The sequence below is a fragment of the Meriones unguiculatus genome, chromosome 18 (assembly GCF_030254825.1).
Source record: "Meriones unguiculatus strain TT.TT164.6M chromosome 18, Bangor_MerUng_6.1, whole genome shotgun sequence".
Classification (NCBI taxonomy): domain Eukaryota; kingdom Metazoa; phylum Chordata; class Mammalia; order Rodentia; family Muridae; genus Meriones; species Meriones unguiculatus.
Window position 1 is genome coordinate 19,389,940 of NC_083365.1, and position 15,878 is coordinate 19,405,817.

At 44.9% G+C, this 15,878-nt stretch overlaps 1 protein-coding gene across 1 annotated transcript; it reads left to right on the top strand.

Annotated features, from left to right (window-relative positions):
• Positions 1-787: 787 nt before the first annotated feature.
• Gatm (glycine amidinotransferase) lies at positions 788-15,660 on the top strand. Its single transcript, XM_021645064.2, has 9 exons — positions 788-944; positions 2,079-2,297; positions 7,327-7,522; positions 8,400-8,590; positions 10,264-10,401; positions 10,540-10,704; positions 12,085-12,148; positions 12,815-12,931; positions 14,607-15,660. Exons 1-9 carry the CDS (start codon positions 876-878, stop codon positions 14,717-14,719), a joined length of 1,272 nt encoding a protein of 423 aa, XP_021500739.1. The 5' UTR covers positions 788-875; the 3' UTR covers positions 14,720-15,660.
• Positions 15,661-15,878: the final 218 nt, after the last annotated feature.

Genomic DNA, 15,878 nt, shown 5'->3' on the forward strand with positions numbered 1-15,878 from the left:
AAACACAGCACAGAGAAGCGGGCTGTTCTCACCGCGCGCACCTTTAATCACAGAATTAAGGAGAATGCAGGACTGCAGGACAGACTGGACTACCCAGCCAGGCTCTTCTCCAAAGCACAGAGCAACATGAGAAAAAAAAAAAAAAAAAAAAAAAAAAAGTCACAAGGAGAAGTACTCAGATCTGCCCCTTCCCTTAAGAAACGACGTGTCAATTCAGAGTCCTCTAGCTGCAGTTCAGACTGAGCTGGGAGGGAACCTGCTTTGCAGTCAAGCACCGAGTCATGTAGAAAGAAACCTTTTAAGATGTGCTTCCTTCGGGCTGGGCTGGGGGAAGCTCTCTGCAGCCCTGCCTTACTGCTGACTGTTTTCAGGACTGAGTTTCTCAAGGCAGGAGCGTCTAGCCAGAGACACCACACGAAAGGGCCGGAGTTCTAGCCGCACAGACTCAAGGGGCCAAAGTTGGAAGCTAACGCAGGGCAGGGTCGTCTCACGGGGTCCTGGGTCAGTGCAAACACTTGAACTTAAGCCTAGAACCATCCTTGAGTTTTTTTGTATTTCAGGTTGCAAAACGGACTTCCAGGAGGAGAGACGAGCGAGCCATCCTGGCTAAGCGCTGGGTCTCCTCGGGCGTGGACCTGAGCCAGCCCCCAAAACGCAAAAAAAAAAAAAAAAAAAAAAAAAAAAAGGCCAGCCCTTTTTTCACGTCTGCGGGACGTGACCCGCAGACGCCCGGGCCACCTGCTCCCGGCAGCCAATGGGCCGGGCCCCCGGGGCGCGGCTACAAAAGCAGCGCGCGCGGCCGCAGGCTGGGAGCTGGCGCGAGGGCGGCGGCCGGGACCTTTTGCGCGAGCGGAGCAGCGGCGGAGACAGGGGCGATGCTGAGGGTTCGGTGTCTGCGCGGCGGCAGCCGAGGCGCCGAGGCGGTGCACTACATCGGCTCTCGGGTGCGTGCTGCCTCGCGGTCCCCCGCGGGATGCAGGATGGGGAGCCAGAGGGGGACCGGACTCCCCGTTCAGGGGGAGAAGATGGCTAGAGCCTGCAGGCTGACTTCAGCTGTGGCTGGGATTCCCGGGGTTTACGGGGTGGGGGGAGTTGGAGTGAGTCCACCCTGTCCCCCACCTGCCGCTCCGCCCTGGCCTCGGCGTCCCCGGGATGTCCGCGCGCACGCCTGCGGACCCTCCCTGGCTCCCCGACAGGAATAGCTCCGGCAGTTGCGCTCTGCCACCACCTGGTTCTCCAGCAGCTGTCATTTGCCCTCTCGCTTTGGGTCTCCACCCGCGGGTCCCTCCAGCCCCTTTCTGGAGGGTTTTTAACAGCTCGATGAGAGTTTTGGGGATGGGGGGTGAGGTTTGCGCGAGGGCCGGGGGAGGGGGAGGCGGGGAGGGAATCTTCCCACTCTCGGTCACACAGGCCTGCGTTTTTTAAGAAGAGGTTTGACATGCTTAGGTTGCTTTTTTAAATTTGAATTCCGTCCCTGCCAGGGTTAATTTTTGTAGTGGCTAGGGTACCATGGACTATATGTAATATGGTGCAGATGACATTTCCCTGACTTGAAATGCTAAAAAAAATGTGAACTAGATGTCAGAGATTTTTATTTTTTTTCAATCAGTTGGGGCTGCTTATTCTGAAAGATAAGGTCTTTTCAAATGATTCCATGTTATTTACAGTAAAAAGAAACCCAGTTTTGGTAAGCTTCCAGACGAGGGAAGAAAGACTTCCTCCCACAGTTGGACACGGCCGGAAGCTATGGGAAGAGGACAGGCTATCTTCTGAGAAAGTTTCTGCAAGCTTGTTTGCAGAAACTTCATTATTCTGACATCCAGATGGGGATAGTGGTGGCTAGGAGCCAGATCTTCCTAGGGAGTTTAGGAAGTTACAGCGTATAACAACAAATGAACAAAAGCAATCTATAGGAAAAAAAAGGGGGGGGGGTTCTTAATCACCCCAAACCCACTATTAACTGGCATCTTAGTATCTCCTGAAATATGTATCTGTGTTATTCTGGTTTCTCACACTTTAGCCCTGTCTTGTCTGGTTCTTTTGTGTGTGTATGTGTGTTTGTCTTTGCTTTTTTTAAGCTTGGAGGATCTTTGATAGGATGGGTGCAGCGAACTTTCCAGAGCACCCAGGCAGCTACAGTCTCCTCCCAGAATTCCTGTGCAGCTGAAGACAAGGCCACCGATCCTCTGCCTAAGGATTGCCCTGTCTCCTCTTACAACGAATGGGACCCTTTAGAGGAAGTGATAGTGGGCAGAGCAGAAAATGCCTGTGTCCCACCATTCACGGTGGAGGTGAAGGTAAGCCATGAGAACCTGTGGTCTGCAAGCAGGGCCCCAGGAACCTGTGGGTCCTCCCTCCAGTTCACTTTGCTGGGGTAGGGGGTGTAATTTAAGTTATTTTGCTTGATACTGCCAGCATCCGGTATTATTCACAATTTTCTTCCTCCTTAAGCCTCCTGGGAGTCTGGAAGAACTTTCCTGAGAAGCTATTCTCTGGGTATTTCTCCATATTTCCCTTCACGACTTGTCAGCCTGTGGCTTCACCTTTTGCCCCATTCTGGTAGCCATTCCCTCGGCTTCTGCTCCCCGCTTCACGCCAGTCCAGACCCTTCCCCCACAGGCCGTGTAGAACTCCAGTGGGTATTGCCACAGGACCTCACGCTTGGCACAGCTAGAGTTTCAGTTGCTAGACACCTCTACGCCAAAGCCTTCATTTCTTCCTCCTAACTTTTGACAATCTTACTTTATCAAATCAAAGCACCAGAGGTCTTTGATTTCTCCTTCAGTCACTTCCTCCACATCAAGTCTTCTGTGGAAAGAAAGCTTGCCCCATGCCCAGCCTCTATCCTACGTTGGAGCTTATCTCCTCCTGGACGGTGGCAGTTAGCTCCCAGCTGCCTCTTCCCACTCACTCCCCTCTCCAGACCATACCCCAGTCAGTACTGGAGTGACTTGTTTTAAACCCGAATTTGATCATGTGACTCGTTGTGCTCCCATGATTCCTCTGCTTTACTAACTCCTTCCTTCCATGCGTTCTCGTCCCCTCACAAGCCGGCTCTTTGCTCCCGTTTTCCTGTGCTCCCTTATGCCACTATCTAATTCCAAAATGCCTTTCCCAATACCTTCCAGAATTTCCTGGCAACAAGTAATATCTTCCTATTCGAAAATAAACTCCTAGAGCTGGGCAGCAGTAGTACACCCTTTAATCCCAGCACTCGGGAGGCAGAGATAGGTAGAGCTGTCTGAGTTTGAGGCCAGCCTGTTCTACAGAACAAGTTCCAAGCCAGCCAGGGCTACACAAAGAAACCCTGTCTCAAAAACAAAACAAAACAATGCAAACAAAAAAACTCTAACAATAACAACAAAACAAAAGCCTTCCTAGTATTTACTTGCAGTATTCTTATGGCCACGGTCCTTATAGGCTAGTGCCTAGGTGATTGTGGTGTGTAATATAAGGGCCCCTTCCATTTTGTAGGCAGTGCTAAGATCTTGTCAATCCTGAGTTATAAATACACCTTGAGTGTACTGGAGCATGCTACCTAAACACCTACATTTTCATTTGTAAGGCAGAGTGAGGAATAAGTCTGTGTCAGTTCCTCCATCACCTGAAATGCACTGACCCGAGGAAGCTTCATTTCTGTTTGGAGAGATACGATGTATTCATTGATGAAGATTCTAAGTATCTGAGGCCACCCAGCTGGCAAGGCAGGTGAAGTTCAAGGAGAGCTAAGAGCCACCCCAAGCATTGAATGGTTACAAAGCATTCTGAAAGAAGACCGTTCTTGAGTGAGACCTGGCAGAGACAATAGCTTCTTCCTGTTGCTCTGACTATACCTTTGATTTCGATAATGGAAATTTGATGAAAAGATTAATTTCTATGCTATCCGTACATTAAAAAAAAGACATAATCTTTCAAAGAATTTTCTTAAAAAGAAGTATCCCTAACTGTTTTGATTGTGAAAACTCAAACTCAGGTAGTAATTTATCATTTAACTATCTTTAAGATTATTGACCATTATAAGATCAGACCTTAAATGTTTTTAACTTACATGTATGGGTGTGTATGTACATGCCTAAGGAGGCTAGAAGAGAGTGTTAGATCCCCTGGAGTTAAGAGTTACAAGTGGTTCTGAGTTTCCAGCCATGGAAGTTGGAATCTGGGATCTGGATTCAGGTCCTGTGGAAGATCAGCAAGTGCTCCTAGCCAGTAAACCATACTTCCAGCCCCAATATCATGTGATCTTGTGGAATCAAAATTCTAGACCAGACGTCATTTGAAGTGCTTTGTCACCTGATTTATGACTGTGGACTTTGTAGCTTAAAGTGCTGGTGGAATGAATGTCATTAAAGTCAGGAGGCTGTCATGGAATGAGTTATTTGATAGAAGTTGGAAATATCAGTTGCTTGGCCTGCAGCACTCCTATTAAGAAGCTGAAGGGTTACCTCTCAGATTTAACTTGAAGGAACGAAGTTCTATGCCAAAAAAACGCAAAATAGGAGAAAATGACAATTCCTACTTGTATGGATCCAGTTTGCCAGTTACATCACAAAGTTCATCGCAAAAGCTGGAGGTACCATATCTGTAGATATCAGTAGCGTTAGCCATATTGATTCCGGTCACTTTTCTGGTCACTTCTCTTTTATGTGACAGGACCAAGCTTGGTATTGAGGGAGAAGAAAGTAAGTAGAAGGTACATTCTCTAGAAGGGAGACAGACGAGTCTCACAAAGCCTAGGCTAGCCTTAAGCTTGTTGTGCATCCAAAGATGACCTTGAATTCTTGACCCTCCTGCCTCTCTCTCCTGATGCTTGGGGGACAGACATGGGCCGCTAGGCCCAGGAATACAGGTAAATTACCCTACTTCAGAATAAGAAATAAAGTAATGACTGGGCTTGGTGGCACATGCCTATAATGCTAGCACTCAGGAGATTGAGTCAGGAGGATCTTGAGTTCAAGACTAGCTTGGCCTACACAGCAAAACCTCATTTCAAAACAAAAATAATGATGATGATGATGATAAGATAACACAGTAGAGTATCTCTACTAACGGTGGATAGAGTTTCCAGTGTTACAAAACATGCATTGGGGAACTTTTTTTTAAGGTACAAAAAAAAGACACTATTCAGAAAGTATTATTTCAAAAACCTAATGCCTTTTTCTTTTGTAAAACATAGTAAATAGCTGTTTTTGTCTTTTCTTTTTTTTAAATAAGGCCCTTGATAGAGGACTTTAAAAATACTGTTAAGGTTAATGTGATACAAGTTTAAGACACTATTCAGAAAGTATTATTTCAAAAACCTAATGCCTTTTTCTTTTGTAAAACATAGTAAATAGCTGTTTTTGTCTTTTCTTTTTTTTAAATAAGGCCCTTGATAGAGGACTTTAAAAATACTGTTAAGGTTAATGTGATACAAGTTTAATGCTAGTTTAGCAAAAACTTTGTGTCTACTGGTATTTCTTGGCTTTCCGAAGAGGGCGTCTGAAAATTAATACAGCAGACAGACTCTCACAGAGAGGTTAGCCCATCTCCCGAAGTGTAGCTTCCTTCTGCCACAGGCTATTAAAGACATCACATGCCACAGTGCAGTGTTGACTGCCTGGAAAATGCTTGGTAAATGATTGCCGGCTCATTTGGCAAGGTTAAAAAGTAAGTGTAAACAATTTCTGACTCTTTCTTGGAAAATGTAATTTACCCTGATCATTTGGACTTTGTCCAATGTTTGCCAGATTATAAACTGCACAGACATCTGTTCAAATAGCATTTTTTTCTCCCAGAAGAGTTGACTTAGTGTTTCATATCAAGGCCAGGTTCGCTCTGATGCTCACGCCGGACACTCTGGAGTAAGTCTGGCAAGTGACATGGCTGTGTCCGCTACAATTCAGTGTTGGATTATCAAAGGCTTCTTGTCCCTTAGTGGACTGTAGGAGATGTGCCTGGAATGAGAAGATGGGAGCGGTGAATGGATGGGTCGCAGTACCAGGATGTGTCAGAGAGGAAAAGAAAGAGTCATTATTATCCTCTCTTCTAGCCGTTATTGAAGAAATTCCTAGGGGTAGAAACCTTTTTGTTTTGGTTTAGTGTTAGGGTTTTTGTTTTGTTTTGATTTGATTTGTTTTTGTTAAGAGTGGATTAGCTATAAAAATATTCAAATGTTTAGCACTGATAACATTTTTTTCTGGAGCAGAAATCGAGCCTGCTATTTGTTCATAGATCTTCAAAAGTCAAGTTAATCAGAAATGGAGCCAGCAAACTTTTTTCTGTAGAGGGTCAGACAATAAATGACTCAGGCTTTGTCGAGAACATAGGTCTGCATGGCTGCTTTTTGATTCTCGACCCTGCCACTATAACGGGAAAGCAGCCACAGGCACTGTGTAAACAAATTAGAGTGCTGTGCCCCTTTAAACATGTGTTTATAAAAATAGCAGCCTGGCTAGATTTGGCTTGTGGACCTTAGTTCGCCAATGACCCAGCTTTCAGAACGTAATTAGCTGGGACCCTTCCTGATTTTGAAAGATCTGCTTGTCAGTTTCTCCTGTATCATCCAGCCAGGCCCCCAGCCTAACTAGAGGCTAGCTTGCATCCATATATTTTATGTTTACCAGACTAAGGTAACTATGGAAGAAGCAGAGACATGGCCTGGATAAAAATGTCTTTGGCATTAAAGATCCAGACATTTAGTCCAGCCCTGGTCAACAGAACTATTAGGAACATCAATAAAGGTGGTAAACACGTTTATTCCCAACACTTGGCAGAGGGTGGAAGGTCTCTCTGAGATCGAGGTCAGCCTCGTCTAAATAGTGAATTAGTGAATTCCAGGCCAGTCAGGATTGCAAGACGAGATACTGTCTCAAAGCAAGCAAATGAAACCAAAAATCTTGAAGAACAAGGGTCAGAATAAATAATTCTAGCTTTGGAAGGATTAAAACATCAGGCTGAAAATATTCAGACTTACAGAACGGGGTTGCCAAGCCCCTATCTCTGTTTGCAACACCGTCTAGTCAGACCTTCAGAGGGCTGAAGTTCCTGTCCTGTTTACTCAGGCAGGAAGTGAGCAAACGGCTCTGCATGTGAAAAGGCCATGTGTTTGAGCACCCTGTCTTTAGGATAGGATTGCCAGGTGTTATGGATATCTAGCTAAACGAAGCCCACCCCAATTCACTTGAGTCTTTAACCCATCTTTGCCACTTTTTTAAAATACTGACTACAGATGTCGTATCTGAGGTAGAAACCCCCTGTATAAGACTTGAATAACTGTTTACAGCCTATGAACCTACCTTGAGCTGTCATTCTTTTGTAATGCTTCCATTTACTTCCTTCTGCTTCCAGGCCAATACCTACGAAAAGTACTGGCCATTTTACCAGAAAAATGGAGGTCTTTATTTTCCCAAAGATCATTTGAAGAAGGCTGTGGCTGAGGTTGAAGAAATGTGCAATATCCTAACAATGGAAGGAGTGACGGTGAGGCGGCCTGACCCCATCGACTGGTCAGTGAGGTACAAGACTCCCGATTTTGAGTCTACAGGTGAGTTCTGTCAAGGAGGTAATCTCACGGGGCCTTGATTTCCGGTTTCCTTCTTAGATACATAAGGAGGACGCTCGTAGAATTTCTTGAAGAATCCTTTGTTTTGCTTGCTGTTCCTTCAAAACTTTAGAGATTACTGAGAAGGAGTCTGGTTCCCTTTGATATGACTGAGGGGCACCCCTTCTACAGGTCTAGGTCTTGTAAACATTCTACATAAGAACAGTGGGCTGTACTTAGTTTTGTTTTAATGGCAGAAATTAAAGGGGAAAGAGAGGGGCTGGAGAGATGGCTCGGCAGTTAAGAGCCATGACTGCTCTTGCAGCAGACCTGAGAGTTCAGCGTTCCCAGCCCTGGCCAGGCAGCTAGTAACAGTTTGTAACTCCAGCTCCGAGCCATCCACAGGTGCACATACTCCCACACAGATATACAGATGTGTATTTCTTTTTGATCGGGGAGTGGAAACATTCCCTCTTTTTAAATTGCCATTGCTTCACAACTGCTCTTGTGCTTGAGTTCTATGATTTTTTTTCCCCCAGAATGATCTTAGCCTGGTTTTTATCGCGTGACACTGCCCATGAAGAATTCTGTTTCCGTATCTTAAAAGGGGGACGGGGGACCTACAAGTAGAGAAGGCTTGGTGGTTCAAATTTTCTCTCAGTTCTTCCTTTCCGTTTTTGCTTGGCATCACCACCCAACAGGAAACTCTTGTCAACAGTCTAGTCTAGCGTGTATTGCTCCACTTGCCCTGTTTTAGGTAAATATATAGACATGCAGGGTTTTTAGTAAACTTTTTCTGCAAAGAGATTATGTCACGCAAACTTGAATGTCTTGGAAATTTGCGTCGCTGAGACGCCCATGGAACTCTTTGGACCCATAGGTTTATACAGCGCGATGCCTCGGGACATCCTGATGGTTGTGGGAAATGAGATTATAGAGGCCCCCATGGCGTGGCGCTCACGCTTCTTTGAGTACCGAGCATACAGGTCAATTATCAAAGACTACTTCCACCGCGGTGCCAAGTGGACAACAGCACCCAAGCCCACGATGGCCGATGCGCTCTACGACCAGGTAGGCCCCTAGGCACAGACCAGCTTGCCAGTAACTGTTCCGAACCACCCACAGGGGACCGCTCTGATACGTCACACATGGTACAAATTTCCGTTTTCAGAGCTGATTCTGCTTAGATGGAGTGGACAGTAGATGATAACAATCGTAACAGCAGTAATAACAGCTGACATTTGCCGCTCACTGTGTACCCAGGCCTGGGCTCGAGATATATCATCCATCACATTTATTCTTATAAGAACTCTAGAAGGGAGTGGTGTCATTTCATCACAGGGAGCCAAACTTGTCCTAAGGGCGCATTGCCATCCACCACTGGAGCCACGAAGATGTTTAGGCTAAAGTCTCTCTCTCTCTCTTCCTCCAGCAAAATAATCTGGTGTCTAGGCCAGAATCGCAGTAAGACGAAATGCGCAGTTGGTTTTCCGCCCACAGGTTCTGCTTCCATGAATTCAACCAACCATCCATAAATAGTATATTTTGAAAACTGTGTCTGTCTTGTCATTCAAGAACAATACAGCAGTGAAGACTAGAACTAATCTAGTGCTGTTTGAAAGGCTATAGAAGGACATGCATAGGTCCTATGCAAATGCTGTGCAATTTTATGCAATGCACTTGGACATCCATAGGTTTTGTTATCTGTGGGGTGCTAAAACCATCCCCCCACACACACACAAATACAAGGGATGTATGTTTTAATTAAGCTATCTATTTTTCATAGAAAAATCACTTACGGAAATAATCTTAAAATAAAAAATTACTCTAGTTATTTAAAGACGGAATGAAAACTAAGTCCAGCAAATGCAGATTTGGCCAGGGGAAGCATGGCATTTCATTCTAAGGGATGGCCTGGGCTCCGGACCAAATTTCTTCTCTAAAGGAGCAGGGTGACTTCACCCCACTGGCTTTCAGTATCGTAACTAGCTACATGCATGTGTGTCATGGGCTGTTCTCAGAATCAATTACTGCCCTGTGCCCCTTTGTTTCTGTTCTAGAGTAACAGGGAGTTAGTCTAAGGCCCAGGTTTACATTTTGTTCTTGTGATGGTTTTATTGCCTTGACTTGTTTATATCACTTTTCTGTTTGCTGTGACCAGACGCTTGAGAGAAAGACTCTAACTGAGGAGAGGACTTATTTTTGGCTCAGAGTTTGGTGATTTCCTTGGCTGGCCCCACCCACATGCTTTGGCAGAGCAGTGTGTTGGCAGAAGCACGCAGGAGATGTTTGACTTCTTGGTAGACAGAAGAGATGGGGGGGAGGAGAGGGGGACCCAGGAAGAGATCAGAGCAAGATAGCATCCCCTGGAACACTCCCATCAACCCACTTTCTCCCAACTAGACCCCACCTCCTAACTTTCACACCTCTCAATAATGCCATCATATGACGACATCAAGGGATTTATCCATCCATTAGCCTAGAGCCCCCCATAATCTAGTCGTTTCTGAAAATGCCAAAGGGATATTCCTCACTAATCCCTTAGGCTTTCCTTAATCCAGTCAGCTTGGCAGTTAGAGCTGATCATCACCGACCAACATCTTTTCTATGGTGCTTTCATCTAGAGTTGAATGGTACTATTTTTGAAAAATAATTGTGTTGAACTAATTTATATATATAAATTAGTAAATAAGCTCCTTAAAAAAATAATTTCATTGTCTGTTGTTCATTCTTGTTCCAACTAGAATTACCCCATCCACTCTGTGGAAGACAGACACAAACTGGCCGCTCAGGGGAAATTTGTGACAACTGAGTTCGAGCCGTGCTTTGACGCCGCTGACTTCATCCGAGCCGGAAGGGACATTTTCGCCCAGAGAAGCCAGGTTGCCAAAGGCTGGCTCTGAAATCTCACACTGCGTTATTGAATTCCTTAGCCCTCAATTAAAAGCTTTTAAACCCTACCTACTTTCGGTTTTCCAAGCTTAGAATGGAATCCTCTAAGGGTTGTTTTTATTTTTCAGGTCACCAACTTCCTGGGCATCGAGTGGATGCGGAGGCACCTGGCTCCGGACTACAGAGTGCATATCATCTCATTTAAAGATCCCAACCCGATGCACATTGATGCCACCTTCAACATCATTGGGCCGGGCCTCGTGCTCTCCAACCCTGACCGACCATGTCATCAGGTAGGAGAGCTCTCAGGATGCCAGAGAAGTTGGTGAGCCCCTGAGACTTCATTTTAAAGAGAAGGCTGGCACCCCTCCCATATTTCTGGGGTTCCTGGTGCTGCTGGGTGACAAATTTAGCAGTGATAGGTGGCGTTGAATTACTTATGGTGGATTTAGGAGATAACCAACAGGCAGAGATGGGTTAGTATAGTAATGTCAGACTCCCCTGCCAGCTCATCAAATGTGTGCCTCTGGCTACGTTATTCAACAGTGATTTCCTTCCCCTCTGCGTGCCCCACTCTGCAGCTGCCCTCTCCCTCACACCCTCAGCCTCCCGTTTTGCCTCCTGCCTCGCGGTGCAGCCGGGCAGTGACTTCTTTGCAAGGCTTCAGGACACCTTTTCAGAAGCACTTTCATACCGTGCACAGTTCACTCCTATCCCTTATTTTCACACCAAGGTGACTGATTTCATTTTAGTGGCATGATGACACACTGACTTGTGTGGTCTCGTGTAGAGGTGACTGACTTGGAATGGATATCCAGTGGCAACCGTGGTGCCCTGAGACCAAATCTCTGACACTTGTCTTTACTCATGGCCGTGCAAAATGGTAGGACTGTGGAGCATATTGTGAGTCTGGCATCCTAAAATGTCGTTTTCTTTTAACTAAACAGGACATATTTAAACTTTCTTTAACGAGGATGCCTTGGGAAAGTATCTTTGGTATTTTAAATTTTGAAACTTTGAAGAGCTTTAAAAGTTCTGTTGCCTTCTAGTATTACTGGGAGGGAAAAGCATCACACACATACACACACACACGTGCACACACATACACACACACACGTGCACACACACACACACACACACACACACCACATCATTAAGTTTGTTCTTTGACAGTTTCAGACATACGATGCAGTCTCTCGTCAACCCTATCATCCTCGCACCCCCACTCCTCCAGGCCAGAATCATGACTTTTGGGTTTGAGTTTGTGACCCAGTGAGTTTAACCAGGGCCATCTGTGTGAGCACTAGGCACAAAGTGACTCTGTGATCCTACGAATAGCAAACACTCCATTAGGGAAGGGTGGGACCCCTGAGTCCCTCCTCCATTCCTGGCTCACTGTCAACAAGCCCATTCTTGTACAGACCCAATGGCTGTTTTAAATTATAATTTGAACAAAGTCATCAACTTAAAAAAAATAATTTGTGTCCTTATTTTGCCAAAATATAGTCATTAATGATAAAGACAGCTGAGCGTCATAACACATGCCATAATCTTAACTACTTAAGATGCTGAGGTAGGTGGGTAGATCAAGGCCAGCCTGGGTTACATGGCAGACCCCATCTTAAAAAGCAGCAAATTTGAATTGAGGTCTGTTGGGTTGTTTGGTCTTACAGATTGACCTCTTCAAGAAAGCAGGATGGACCATAGTTACTCCTCCAACACCGGTCATCCCAGATGGTAGGTCTGCTTTTACCTCCTTTGTCATCAAGGATCTCACCTGTAGGGATAGCCAACTTTTGTCAAACTAGAGATGGCATTTCCCCACCCAGCGAGCGGTAAAGTGACAGCTGATCTAGAGGAAGGCTGGGGTGTGGGTTTGTTTTTCTTTCATAGAAAATGAAAAGAGAAGAAAACAATTTAAAAATATGATATAAAGCAAGATACGACTTCTAAAATAAGACAGGATGAATCCCACACGTCTGCTGAATACGGGTTGATTTGTAATATTTATAGATATGTTGTTTGACAATTGAATTCTCAGAGCTGGGAATGTGGTTCAGTGGTAGAGCACTTGCCTAGCATGTTTATGGCCTTGAGGTTGAGCCACAGCGGTACAAAACCTAGTAAAAAACACAAACAAAGCAGAACATGGCGGGACGGGCCTGTAACACCAGCACAGAGAAGGCTGAGGCGCGGGGATCGCAAGTTCAGCGTCATCTCGTGTCATAGAGAAATCCTGTCAGAAAGAACGGGGTGCCGTAAGATGGTGAAATGAGTTTTCATGCGGGAAGTGACGCAGGAAAGGACTGAGCTGTCGCTTCAGCGGCCCTTCCCCTGTAAGCCCTTGCTCTAATGGAGAACGGGATCAGACATGCGGGGTTTAACAGGCGTTGCTATTCGCAGATCACCCCCTCTGGATGTCATCCAAGTGGCTTTCCATGAATGTCTTAATGCTAGATCAGAAGCGTGTGATGGTAGACGCCAACGAAGTCCCAATCCAAAAGATGTTCGAGAAGCTGGGTACGTGTGACAGGCATGCGCGCAAATGTTCACCGCCAACCCACGAAAAGGCATGCTAGTCTAGCATGTGGTTCGTTGAGTTCATATGTTTCCTTTGAAGGTACCAGTGGGTTATTTTATAACTGTGTCTAATAAGCACAGCCTTTAAAGGTTGTTAGTACATTGCCAGTTTCTGAAACACCCCTTGGCAGTAGTTAATATGTCTGCTGCTCTGCTGGTTTCCTGATGCCCGTGCGTTGAGCGTCGCCCACATTCAAACGAGTTTTTCCGCCTCCTCCAAAGAAGAACTTACTGAAGGCTCTTTAGAAATCATCCAACCGGTAATCACATGTTTCAGGGGGCTTGTAAGGTAAGAGCTGTTAACATGGTTCCGAACTATGATAAAGGATTCCAGCCAGCCGTTCTACTTTTCAAGAGCAGGATTGGGTGTTACTTGGAGCAAAGTTCTCCTGTTCTGATGTTTAAATTTTAGACCAGGATTCTAATACTGTTGAGGAAAATAGCGAAAGGCAGGATTTCCCGTGAGCCAAAGGTATAGATCACGTGTGTGTGAGCCTTTGGACAGACCCTCGGTGTGAACTCGGTAAGAGTCAGGCAGCTTACTTGTTGGAATTGGGTTTTTAAGTTTTTGCTCTACATTTCAGATATACGCCATAGAAGATAATTTTCTTATTTGCCAAATCTGTCCTTAATGTAGAGTCAGTTTAAAAAAAAAATAGCTTGATTGTTTTGAATCCAGCAGAATCTGATGGTTGGGCTCATGACACCAAGCTCTTTCCTTGGCTTTCATTAAGTAACAAAATTGTCTGGATTCCACGTTTTCATCTATTATGATTTTTTTTTTTAACTTAAAGCAGTAAAAAAGTACCAAGCAATCTGATTTGATGGTTTAATTTTGCAGTTAACATCTTTCAGACATGGAGAACTTCCATACATTTCATCCAGCATCCTGATTCCCCCAGTTCAGGATGAGTATGATATGACTGGACAGGACTTGGAGGCTTCTTATCCCACATTCAAACCTCACTCCTAGTCTTCGAGGGGGGGGTCTTTCTCCTCCTTGTTCTCTCCACCGTCCATGAGCGCTGCAATGACTCTGCAGCTTGTCTGCCCCCTCAAATAAAGGAGGAAAAAGAACAGATTTCCTATTTTAAGGTCCTACCGTGTCTAATATAACACATTCTCGCTGATGCTACTAAGTAAGTAGCCCGTTCACACTGCAGGCACGTCCTAACAGACGGTGCCAGGTAAAGCTAACTGTCGGGTCAGCTCTGACACCTGAATAGCCACAGAACCCAGATGATAAGCTACAACGCCGATGCACCATTTCCTTGAGGTGGCCTGGCACAGTTAATGTGTAAAGGATGAAAGTGTCCTTTGCCCCGTTGTCAACCTCTCAGCTCTTCGTTTTAGTCCTTGGTAGGTGTATCTGCTCATCCCAGGCTGGTGGTCTGGATTTTATTTCCGTAGACTACATGTCATTTAACCCAGCCCGCCACTAATACACCGTCTTCACCAAAGTCAACAGAGACTCAAGTTGTGCTCTGCTGAGTGTTCACAAATCAACGGCTGGGATTTGAACTTCGGTGTTCCCCCGGGTGTTTGGGCTTACCCTCTGTAGGGGTGTCTTCACGTTAGCCTGTCCAACTGACCTTGTCTTTCTCTTTCAACGCAGGCATCAGTACCATTAAGGTTAACATCCGGAATGCCAATTCCCTGGGAGGAGGCTTCCACTGCTGGACCTGTGACGTCCGTCGCCGAGGCAGCCTTCAGTCGTACTTCGACTGAGCAGGCCTGGCTTGGGGCACAGCCTCACCCATACCCAAGAAGCGCAGCAGCAAGGCCCGCTCTCTCTCGCTTTAGTCGACGCATGAACTGTAGTGCTTTGAACAATCAACCTCCTTCACAGGGCTCCCAAGCCCGGGTTACTTTTCGTTGACATAAGGAAGATAACTTTTGCTAGGTTTTACTTTCTTCTCCTACTATTTGGCTTCAAGTATAAAAGCTGAGTAAATGTATACCAAGGCAAAAATTAGTCACTCAAGCAACTTGGCCGCTAATATTTAACCATCTACCTCTTTTTAATTTTCTTTCCGAAAGGCAGCTTGAAATGTCAGTCCTAACCTTATTTTTTTTTTTCCTCTTTGGTAGACTTGTGAATGTTCATATCACTTCTTTTTTCCTAAATGGGACAAAGACTTAGAAAAAAACAAAAACAAAAACACAGATCCTAAGTGGAGTCAAATATTTGTCTTTTTTTTCTAAAAAAACAAATTTGGGTATTTTTTTAAAATTATTTTTTAAATAACCTAGACTATGCAAACACTGAAAAAAAACTGAAATGACATTTCCGTGAATGCTTTTTAACATTCTTGTGTCAATATTTGATACTAAAATATCATTCTGCAGCTTACCTCATCTCAAGTGGGTTATTCTTACCTTCTTCCTTCCTTCCAAAAAAATGTAGAGCAGTGCTCAGTGTGATAGGGTAGAGCTCGGAGTTCCCGTTCCTGAATGTTGTTGTTCAATATCTAACAGGTATAATGGCATCTTTGGTAATCTAAGACTTGTTTACATATGCGCAAATTATTTAAAGCATAGAGTTTTAAGGCTTTTTTTTTTTTAAAGAGACTAATGCAGGTAAAAGATACATGTGACGTGAAATAATTTTAATGTTGGATATTATATATGTATTTTTATTCTAATAAACTTTTGTGTTCCAAATTGGATTTTATTAGAGTTTGGCTTTAGTCTCATTACTTTAGTGTAAGTTACAGGAGTGAAGCTGTTGGATGAGAGCTGAGTGTGTGTGTGTGTGTGTGTGTGTGTGTGTGTGTACTATATGGGTAGAGGAGGGAGGTATTCACCTGTGTGTGTATGCATGTGGAGGTCAGAGGTCAGCCTCAGGGGTCATTCATTAGGCACCACCCACCTTCATTGCTGAGAC

Excerpts from the sequence above, each read along its gene's own strand:
- Gatm (XM_021645064.2), top strand. The coding sequence starts at position 876 with ATGCTGAGGGTTCGGTGTCTGCGCGGCGGCAGCCGAGGCGCCGAGGCG. Across the intron at positions 2,298-7,326 it reads CATTCACGGTGGAGGTGAAG|GCCAATACCTACGAAAAGTA; the intron begins GTAAGCCATGAG and ends TTCTGCTTCCAG. Across the intron at positions 10,705-12,084 it reads CTGACCGACCATGTCATCAG|ATTGACCTCTTCAAGAAAGC; the intron begins GTAGGAGAGCTC and ends TTGGTCTTACAG.